Source organism: Cajanus cajan, chromosome 2, assembly GCF_000230855.2.
Source record: "Cajanus cajan strain Asha chromosome 2, NIPB_CcT2T_4, whole genome shotgun sequence".
Lineage (NCBI taxonomy): Eukaryota > Viridiplantae > Streptophyta > Magnoliopsida > Fabales > Fabaceae > Cajanus > Cajanus cajan.
In genome coordinates this window covers 67,037,849-67,049,588 of record NC_138518.1, presented here as the reverse complement: position 1 = coordinate 67,049,588, position 11,740 = coordinate 67,037,849, and the positions used below count along the sequence as shown (strand labels likewise).

The following is an 11,740-nucleotide window of genomic DNA, read 5'->3' as shown; positions in this document are numbered from 1 at the left end:
CAGTTGAAAATTATGAATGTGCATCTTTTACCCAATGATACTTGAGATAATTATTTTATATTAGACTAAGAAAGAATTTATATATAGATGGTTTATATCTATTGTATTTATGTTAGGGTAGAGGGTGTCACAGGGTCGCTGTGCTACTCTGATGGGTTGGCAGGACTTGCCTTGGAGGAGGCCTTTTGGGGTGGCATGCGTGTCATCGCCAGAAGCAAAACCGTGAGGGCTGCGGCCAAAGCGGACAATATCCTCATGCGGGTTGCTTGGGCTGTTACATGATTAATATTTATTCTCAAATATACTTTATTCATTAATATTAATATTTCATTATTATATACATACTGTAATTGAATAGATTTTGTGTCTACATTTAAATAGAATCTGATTTTGTTGGTGCTTAAAGTCATAAAGTGAAAGAGTTCCCATTTACAGCCCTTGTTTTTATGAATATTCTTGATGACGACAATGCTTATAAAAGCAGAAGTTCATCAGCAGCAGAAATAAACAAAGCATAAATTGATCTGGAGTGGAGTGATTTTGGCGAAGAGAAGACTATGGCTAAAATTGTTTGCTTTAGTTATGCCTTTCTTTTCATCCTCGCCATGGCTTCTGTGATCCATGTTGTTTCGGTGAGCTTCTTAATTTATGCTTATCTCTGTCATACAAAATTATACACTTGTCACCCCCTATGATTCACCTCTCCTTTTATATATATGTTTTTAATTGTGTACAATTATATTTGTATATTGTTTTTATACATATACATTACGAAAAAAAACACAAAATTATAGTCTTAATATTAGTTTTTTCCTGCGATCATTTTCCTTCGACCATGATTTTTCTTCATCTATTAATTTAAAGACTAATCTTTGCTGTTGTTAGTTCAAAGTTATAGTTTAATTTACTTTTATATTATAAATTTGAATATTCATTTTTGAGTGAGAACATTTTAAAAAAAATTTCAATGAAATCAAAGTCAATAATAAGGAGACTTATGATACTCGCACACTCTACTCAATCAAGTGACCTAGACTTCCTTGATATAGAACTATTATCAATTGAAAGTGTTTTCTTAAATTATTTTTTTTAAGAGTTATTCTAACTTTTGTAAAACCATGTGTCTTATGACTCTTATCTTAATCCAGTATATTTAGTTTGTAGTTTTTTTTAAAATATATTAATTTTAATTTCAAATTTGATTTGATTTAATGACTAACACAAAAAATATCTTTATATCTCAAAACACTTTTCTTTTATATATTCATAAATACCTATTTATTATAATTTTAAATTATATAAAATAGTATTTATATTTTTCACTGCACTTGTTAATTAAAATAGTTGTAATATAAATGGGAAAAGAAAAACATTTTCTTAGACTACCAATGAAACTACACATGGAGAAAATCCAAGAGTCAACCTGATGGTCAAATATCCTATATTTACATATTATGAAGATGGTCTATACAATAAAAAAAATTGTGTTCAATCCTTACTATATGCAAAACCTTTTTGACCAACCATAATTACAACACTGTAAGCAAAATTAATCCATAGCCTATTAGCTGGAAAAATATATACCTGCAACAGGAGAAAAAACTACACATTATAAAAATGTAGCCAAAGCTAATGAAAGATTTTTTATATTTAATTTTTACAATTTGATAATTGAGTGTTTTACATTAAAAAAAAAGTATTCTCTCCACATTCTAAATTATATATATATATATATATATATATTATTTATTTATTTATTTATTTATTTTGTTTCCTTCCTCTTATTACATAACACATACAACTCGAGGATTGAAAATATGTATGCATGAATTATTTTGTTGGAGTTTTCCATATATAATATGTTTGTACAAAAGTACTCATTCAACTTCAAATGAGAGTTGCAACAGGATGTAGATAACTTTATTTTTAAACATGTGGTTATGAGTTATATCATTAATCAATTTATATATAAAAAATATATTTGTTAAAAAGATAGTAACTCTTTAAATAGATTCGAGTACTTTGAAAAATTAGTCTATGACTTTCAATGATATCTTAGTTTAAAAATAAGATACAAAATGATAGTATATGTATGCATAATTGTTATTTTGACTTCTCTTTAATTTTATTTATTTATTAAAATCTACAGGCTGGTGGGGAAGGTTCACTTCGTCCGGAAGGTACTAGTTCAAAACTTGTTTAATTAAATTTAAAGTTTTTATAGCACAATTAGATGAAATGAATGAGGAAAAAGATTAATATAATATAGTTGATGTTGATCACAACTCAAATCTGAATTACATTATGCAGAATGCGCAAATGCATGTGACTATCGTTGCTCGAAGACTCAATACAGGAAACCATGTTTGTTCTTCTGCAACAAGTGTTGCAACAAATGTTTGTGTGTCCCATCAGGATTCTATGGTCACAAGGAAGAATGTCCATGCTATAACAACTGGAAAACCCAGGAAGGAAAACCCAAGTGCCCTTAATTTAATTAAGATCCTTCATACGTACGTACTTGGATGTCAAGTTAGAGAATCAATAAATCTCCCTTGATTACGGATCCTATAATCATGGATGATCATGAGAATCATGATATGAATTAGTCAATCCCTATAGTTAAGCTATTCCATATTTTAGACTTTAATGTAATCAATAATTGTCATTATTGTAGAATCATTGCTATAATGACTAGCATGATTACAGGATCAGCTACTTCTCTTTTTACTGTATATATTCAGGTATTCACACATGTAACATATGAAAGTGAATATACAATATTCAGTTTTCTATCTTGGTATCAGAGAATTAATCCACACTGATGTATGGGGTCCTGCACCAATAATATCATCATCTGGTTTTAAATACTATGTCCATTTCATTGATGATTTCACTAGGTTTACATGGATTTATCCTTTAAAACAAAAATCAGATACTGCTCATGTCTTTATCCAGTTCAAAAATATGGTAGAAAATCAGTTCAACAAAAGGATTAAAACAATTCAGTGTGATGGTGGTGGTGAATATAAAGTTGTTCAGAAGCATGCTATAGAAACAGGGATACAATTCAGAATGTCATGTCCATATACATCACAACAGAATGGCAGAGCTGAAAGAAAACACAGACACATTGCAGAACTTGGGTTGACACTGTTGGCACAAGCTAAAATGCCTCTGAGTTACTGGTGGGAAGCATTCTCCACTGCAACTTTCATTATAAACAGGCTGCCCTCACCAGTAACCCAAAATAAAAGCCCTTATTATGTTCTATATAAAAAGGAACCCGACTACAGCTACTTAAAATCATTTGGATGTGCCTGCTACCCTTGTCTCAAGCCTTATAATCAACACAAGTTGCAGTTCCACACAACAAGATGTGTGTTCTTGGGCTACAGTAATTCTCACAAAGGGTACAAATGTGTCAATTCTCATGGTAGAATCTTCATCTCAAGACATGTTGTTTTCAATGAAGATCACTTCCCGTTCCATGATGGTTTTCTTAATACAAGAGTTCCTTTAAAAACACTAACTGAGAATCCATCTAGTTCTTTTCCATTGCGTGTTACAGGTCCATCACTTAGAGAAGACATTGTTCCTGCTAACAATGACTTCCACATTGAACCAGAACCACTTGGGAACCCAAAAGCTTCCAATGAACAGCTTCAGGAGAATGTTACTGAACTTGCTGACTTAGACACGAACACAGGTCTTCCTAAGGCACCTGCTGAATTAGACACAAACACAGGGTTTCCTGAGGAAGGCCGGATCCACACCAGAAGCAAAAGTGGTATTCACAAGCCAAAGCTTCCGTATATTGGATTAGCTGAAAACTGTGTTGAAGAAAAGGAACCAGCAAATGCACAAGAAGCCCTCCAAAGTCCACAGTGGAAAGATGCTATGCACAAGGAAATTCAGGCACTGAATCTCAATCATACTTGGACCTTAGTACCATATCAAGCCCAAGAAAGCATCATTGACTCTAAGTGGGTGTTCAAAACCAAGTACAAAGCAGATGGCACCATTGAAAGGAGAAAAGCCAGATTAGTTGCAAAAGGATTTCAACAAACAGCTGGATTAGACTATGAAGAAACCTTCAGCCCTGTGGTTAAGGCCAGCACAATCAGAATCATCCTTGCAATTGCAGTTCACCTTAATTGGGAAGTAAAGCAGCTTGACATAAATAATGCCTTCCTCAATGGTTATCTAAAGCAAACCATATATATGAATCAACCAGAAGGCTTTGCAGATCCAACCAAACCCAATCATGTTTGCAAATTATCTAAGGCAATCTATGGACTTAAACAAGCACCAAGAGCCTGGTTTGACAGCCTCAAAAATGCCTTGCTAAAATGGGGTTTTCAGAACACAAAAAGTGATACCTCACTCTTTACTCTAAGAGGTAAAAATCATATTACTTTTCTTCTAATATATGTTGATGATATAATAGTGACAGGGAACAACACCAACTTCCTGGAAGCCTTTGTCAAACAACTCAACATTGTGTTCTCCCTAAAGGATCTTGGTCAATTACATTATTTCTTAGGCATAGAAGTTCATAGAGATGCAACTGGTATGTACTTAAAGCAATCCAAGTACATAAAGGACTTGCTAAGGAAATTTAAGATGGAAAATGCATCACCCTGTCCCACTCCTATGGTAACTAGCAAGCAGTTTACAATTGAAGGGGAGAAACTGAAAAATCCAACCGAGTTCAGACAAGCCATAGGAGCATTGTAGTACTTGACAAATACAAGACCTGACATTGCTTTCTCTGTCAACAAACTTAGTCAGTTCATGAGCTCTCCAACTTTAGATCACTGGCAGGGTATCAAGAGAATTTTAAGGTACCTCCAAGGCACTATGCACTACTGTCTACACATTAAATGCTCTGCTTATCTAGACATAGCAGGTTTTTCAGATGCAGATTGGGCCACTAGTGTGGATGATCGAAAGTCTATGGCAGGTCAATGTGTTTTCCTTGGAGACACACTTGTTTCTTGGTCCTCAAGAAAGCAGCAAGTAGTGTCAAGGTCCAGCACAGAATCAGAATATAGAGCCTTGGCTGATCTAGCTGCTGAAATAACCTGGACTCGTTCACTTCTTACTGAATTAAAACTCCCTCAGCCAAGGAAACCGATACTATGGTGTGATAACTTGAGTGCCAAGGCATTAGCTTCAAATCCAGTCATGCATGCTCGAACAAAGCATATTGAAACAGATGTGCATTACATTAGAGATCAAGTACTGCAAGATAAAGTCATTGTAGCTTATGTTCCATCAGCTGATCAAATCGCTGACTGCCTCACCAAAGCCTTGACACATACAAGGTTCAATCAATTAAGAGACAAACTTGGGGTGACTCCTTCACCATCAGTTTGAGAGGGGAAGTTAGAGAATCAATAAATCTCCCTTGATTACGGATCCTATAATCATGGATGATCATGAGAATCATGATATGAATTAGTCAATCCCTATAGTTAAGCTATTCCATATTTTAGACTTTAATGTAATCAATAATTGTCATTATTGTAGAATCATTGCTATAATGACTAGCATGATTATAGGATCAGCTACTTCTCTTTTTACTGTATATATTCAGGTATTCACACATGTAACATATGAAAGTGAATATACAATATTCAGTTTTCTATCTAACCCTATTGCATTGATGCATTTCTCTATTTCTTTATCTACGATTTTATGGGCCTTATTGGCCTTGTGATGAGTTACTATTGTAACCTTTCAAATGGAAAATAGAATAAGCTATCAGTTCAAAATATAAGAATGAATTAAAGTCGATATGTATCATCAAAGTTAATTAATTAAAAAGGTCTTGTGGTGGATTATGACTAGAAAGAAAATAATGGGAAAAAAATTAAATAAACACAACACTAAAAAATATTATTTGTGATGCTTAAAATTGCACTTGGTTAAAACTGCCACAAATTACCGTTCGAACATTTAAAAATTTCCATGTTGATGGGCGCAAAAAAGGGTTTGTTACAGAATTTAGTTAAACGCTAGTTTTGTTGTTAGAAAAAAATATATATTAAAATTCCTAGCTGGTTATTAATCGCCAAAAAAAATACATTTTTTTTCTGTTTATTAAAGGGTCAAATTTTCTCATAATCACATAAAATTAAACTATAAAGATTATTATCTCATTAATACAACTTTAACACTTTCTCACAATATAGGAAGATATTGAAAAATTAAATTCAATTTTAGTGCTAACAAAACTAAATGACTTATTTTTTCCATTGAACCTTCTTTATGGATCTCCAATTATAAATGTTGGGTGATAGTTGTTTCAAATGACTTTAATAAAATCTCATTCCCCTCAATTAGGGATGGCAATGGGGCCCCATGGGGGCGGGTAATAGTAAACCCGCCCCCGCCCCGCTGAATGAAAATTGGCCTCATACCCACCCCATATCTGTGCGGGTATCCATTAAGCGGGTATCCATGAATTTCTTGAATACCCACAGATATCCATGGATATTTATAAAATTTTTAAGAAATTAAAAAAATTATATTACAAATAATTTTAAGTTTATATTTTAATGTCATTGAAATATTAAAAATAAAAATTCAATGTTAATTTTGAACTTTTATTTAACGTTAATTTTGTTGAAATAATAATAAAAATTCAAGATAATCAATAACTTAAAATACATCAATCTCACAAGTAAGTTAAAGTCTCATCACAAAGCTACAATAATTCAATCTCATAATTCCAAATGAAAGTAAACAACTTAAAATACATAAATCTTATTGGTCCAATCAAAGCTAGAAAATTAATCAAACTACATCCAACATAATTTTATAACATGCTTAACATATGTCGGTAACTTCATCGACCTCACTTTTGTAAGAAAATAAGATGAGAGAGTGTAGTTTTAGGGTTATGTGGCACAAGGATAATTAGGATATTTAAGAAATAATATTAAACGGGTACCCACGGGTATGGATATCATCATACCCGCCCCCGCCCCATTTATAAACGGGTAAAAAATTATCCGTCCCCATTATCCGCGGGTATCCAATTAGCCTATCCATTTATTATCCGTAACGGATTTTATCCACAGATACTCGCGGGTGCGGGTATTTTTGCCATTACCCTCAATGTTTATAAATAACTCACAATATTTCATAAATAATATATCTTTTACGGGGGTTTAAAGTCAAAAGATCAAACAAATTTATTATTGACTACACATGATCAATAAATTTCAATCTTTAAGCAATTCCTATATATATCACATCGGTTCTTAATTTTATATTTTTAATAGATTATTTGCTAAGAAGTTTTCAATCATTAAGCCTCATAATCAATTATCTCTTGAGTAATAAACTCTAATTCAATACTTATTTTTAGTTGATCTTAAATTAATTTCATTGCAACAAAGTGCAATGACACAAATTAGTGGATTTTGTCTCATATGGACTCAATACTTAATTAATCATCATTTTATTTTTTAATACAATGGATAATTCACAATGTTAAATATCATAATTTATTATAACATCTCATGTTATGTAAAATATGCAATATGGATAACATCATATTTGACATTATAATCAAATAAAAATATCAAAAATATTTCTCACGTTCCCTAGCATCTCATGTAAAAAATGACATATGTTTTCAAAAGTTAGACTTACAAAACTCACATAAAAAAAATACTACAAAAGTATCAACATTATATAATAATATTAATTTGAAAGTGAGTCTCATTTCATTCATGAAAATTAATAATAATAATAATAATAATAATAATAATTAATTCTTCCCATTATAAAAATTTTTTCAAAAATTAATTGCCTATATTATTTTTCATATGATGTCTCACAATTATTTATTCATAAAGAATAATATTCTTAAAATAATTAACTTTTTACTTCCACATATATAAATAAATATTTAATTATCTCCAATATTTTAACACAAACAATTAAATATATAAAACCTCTCTAATATATGATGATATATAAATTTTTCATACAAAATAAATAATATAGAACATGCATACCTCAACATAACCGCACATAACGCACCTTTGCACCATTGCATCACTCTTTATATGTGTAATTTGGATATTTTCCACGACACTCCCTCGCCCATTCAAAATGCTTCCTCTCCTTTCTGGCACCTTTGAAAATACTGCCCAACAAACCTCCAAGGCATGCTACCACACCTGATTCAGCTGGAGGTCTTCCCAAAGGAAAGTCGATGCTCAATGTTGTCTCTCTTGGGGTGTATATCGTAATTCTTCCCTTCCACAAACAACATTTGAGTCCTTTTAGGATGTTTTTGTTCATGGATGTTAAGTACACAAACTTATCTGAATTCCTGAAGTGTGTAATGCATTTTTTTAAAGAACTTATCTGTACTTTAATACAATTTTCTCAGAGTTCCCTAGAGTATAACAAGATCTTTTTAATACTACACTGAAAATGTAAAATTAGCAAGTTTCTAACCTAAAAAGAAAGAATAAAGAAGAAAGCAATGCTTAGTATATTTGATTCTTACCAAGTCTCAGTATTTATAGAAGTGAATATTGGCTGATGTGGCTATAATTAATTACGAGAATTAAAATTAATTATTTTTTTAATCATTTGACAATTAATTAATTAAAATTACAAGGGTCAGGATATTATATTTCATTAAAATTAATATTAATTAGTTTTTAAAATTATAATTAATAAAATAATTATTTTAAATTTAAATTTAAATTCAAAATAATTTGATGAAATAATTAGCTTTTTTGAAATATATATTTTAAAATATACAACAATATCTAAGTAAATGATATGCATTGTGAAGGTCTCAGACTAGAGTTTCAATTGACCTTAAGGAAAAATGATATATAAGATTTTCTTAATTTCTTATAAAATCTCTTTATGAAGAAATTAATAAATTTCATGTAATTAGTTATTAATTAGTATAATACATGCATGAAGTATGATAGCTATTTTGTGAGTGTGATAGTATTTTTCTTTATTTAATTTAGGTTTAAATATGTTGAAATTACTTTTAAATAGGCCAATTTTCAAATTACTACTTATTATTTTTTTTTTGTTTCAATTACCTGATTAATTTTTTTTTAATTTAATACCTGACATTAGTCCTCATCCGTTAAGTGATGATGTGACTGACAAACTGCCACGTCATCACTCAACAGTGTCTACCACATCATCTAAAGGACTGTCACATGGACATTTAGATAATGTGATAGATACTATTAGATGATGATGTGACAGTCTACCAGTCACGTCATCACTTGACAGAGAGAAACTAACGTTAGGTACTAAATTGAAAAAAAAAATTAAGTATTTAAAATAAAAAATAAAAAATTAATAAGTAGTAATTTGAAAACTTACGTATTAGAAATAGTAATATTTTTTGTTATTTGCTCTGTACCCATGTTTTCGTATTACCCTACTCACTTACAACCCTAAAAACTTTCCCGTGTTGATGATGAAACTTGAAAGGTCGCAGTTTTTGGGACATTGCTTCTTTCACTACTTCACCTTCTTCATCACCCTAATTGGCAAGTTCCCTTAATTCTGACATTTAACCAATGCTTATGCCACATTCAAAGAGAGGGTAAGTTGATGGTGACTGAGATATTAATTGATGCACTCTCTAGATCAATCGATGCATAATGATGTTGATGGAAGCCAATATTGCAGAAATTGCTATTTTTAACATTTTATATATAAAAAATTAATAGTATTGTAATTTTGTTACGAATCATGTCATAAAGTATGACACTATTCTTTTTTTTATATTTACCCAAAAAATACTAAAAAATTTATTACAAATTGACTTCAGTGTCAAATTATTTTAATTTTTTTTTTAAATCTCAACTATATAATATATAAACGTAAACAATAAAAAAAATATAAATGAATTTTATTATATAATCTACTCTGTATAAATTAGAATAATAATACAATATTTTTAGAGACTATTCTATAATAAGAGTGTTTATAGTTAATTTTTTTTCACAAAAGTATTTTTTATGAATTTTTCTTAAACTCTTATCTATTTTAATATATTATTTTAAATTTTAAATTTTTCATTAAATTTTCATATTTTAAAAATATTATTACTAGTTAAAAGTAATCTTGTATCAAAGTATAAATTATTTATTATAAATCTATAATTTATATATTAAAAATATTTATTTATTACAAATATTAATTATAATATAATTTATATATTATAAAATTTTAATATAAAAAAGTATCCATACACTGCACAAACCAAAATACTAAATAAATAGTAATGAAGGATAGTATAAATTTGAATCTTGTTATTATTGTAATTTTTATAAAGCAAAAGTAAAAAAAATGAATAAAATAGACTAAAAACTTATTTTACTGCCCATAACCTAATTAAATTCTGTGCCGTATAGTTGCATGGTTCTTTCTTTCTCATTATGAACAATGATGCAATATTTTACTTTTTGATTCATAATAATGATGCAAGTCATTGGCGTTAGAAAACACTCCACGTCCTCATCATATCTTGTTATCATGATCGATATCATCTCAATCCTAACTCAAAGATATGTACACACAATGGCTGGTCTTTTTCAAAGTCGATAACATTAATTTCACTGATTCCGTCGTCTGAATTCTCTGGAAAGTTCTTAATTAGCACTATGGTTGGTCACAGACTCAGACTTGAATTTAATATTTCTAATTGTACGTAGTGACGGATCCAGAAAGTTTAGATAGTGGTGGCAAAATTTATTTATATATTTGTAATATTAAAATTTTTACATATAAATTTTTAAAGTATAAATATATATCCTAATTATTTTTTACAAGTTTTTATATTTATGATTACGATTAAAGATGAAAATAAACTAGGTTAAACTAGGTTATATTATAATTTAATAGATTTGAACCTAAATTTCTTTTAAAATACATGTCCTAAATATGACTTATTTATTTATCATAAACATTTTTTAAATGTTTGGTTAGAACTATAATCTTAAAGATTTACTTTATAATAATTTAACACTAATAAAAATATATAAATAAATATGTTAAATCTTATAAAAATCAAGTTTGATTTATTTATGATATAAACATATTTTTCATACATGATATAAATTTTTAAATGATAATTTATTTTAAAACATATTTTATAATAAAAATTCTAAGTAGAACATAAATTTTCTAATCTTTTCTATTTTGATTTTTCTTAATCAATATATACAATAAATTGAAAACATAGAAGATAAACATACATGCTGCAAATTTTATTTTATCAAAAAATAATTTTTTTAATATATTACATTATATATGTGAGTATTAATATATATATATATATATATATATTATAATCAAATTTAAAAAAATTAATTTATTATTAAGAAATATTCTTTATTACATATGAAAATTAATCTTTTTTAAAAGTTTGACAAATATCAAATAAACAAATATTTTATCTAAATTTATATTTTATAATATGATAATTTAAAATATATATATATATATATATTATTAAAATATAACTTTTATTTTTAAAATATATTATTTTTTAATAAAAAAAACATATGTATAAAATAGTAGTGGGGGCAAGTGCCCCCACTCTATTCAACGTAGATCAGCCCCTAATTGTATGTATGGAATGGAAACTCCTTTCTTTAAAAAGGAAAAAAAAAAGTATGAGAAGACAGAATTGAATGGAACTATAATACCGTTCTATTCGGTTTAT

At 28.9% G+C, this 11,740-nt stretch overlaps 1 protein-coding gene across 1 annotated transcript; it reads left to right on the top strand.

Moving 5' to 3' along the window:
- The first annotated feature begins 298 nt into the window (after positions 1–298).
- On the top strand, positions 299–3,581 carry LOC109791240 (gibberellin-regulated protein 12-like). The gene is made up of 3 exons (XM_020350507.3): positions 299–632; positions 2,150–2,180; positions 2,311–3,581. Exons 1-3 carry the CDS (start codon positions 558–560, stop codon positions 2,490–2,492), a joined length of 288 nt encoding a protein of 95 aa, XP_020206096.1. The 5' UTR covers positions 299–557; the 3' UTR covers positions 2,493–3,581.
- The last annotated feature ends 8,159 nt before the right edge of the window (positions 3,582–11,740 follow it).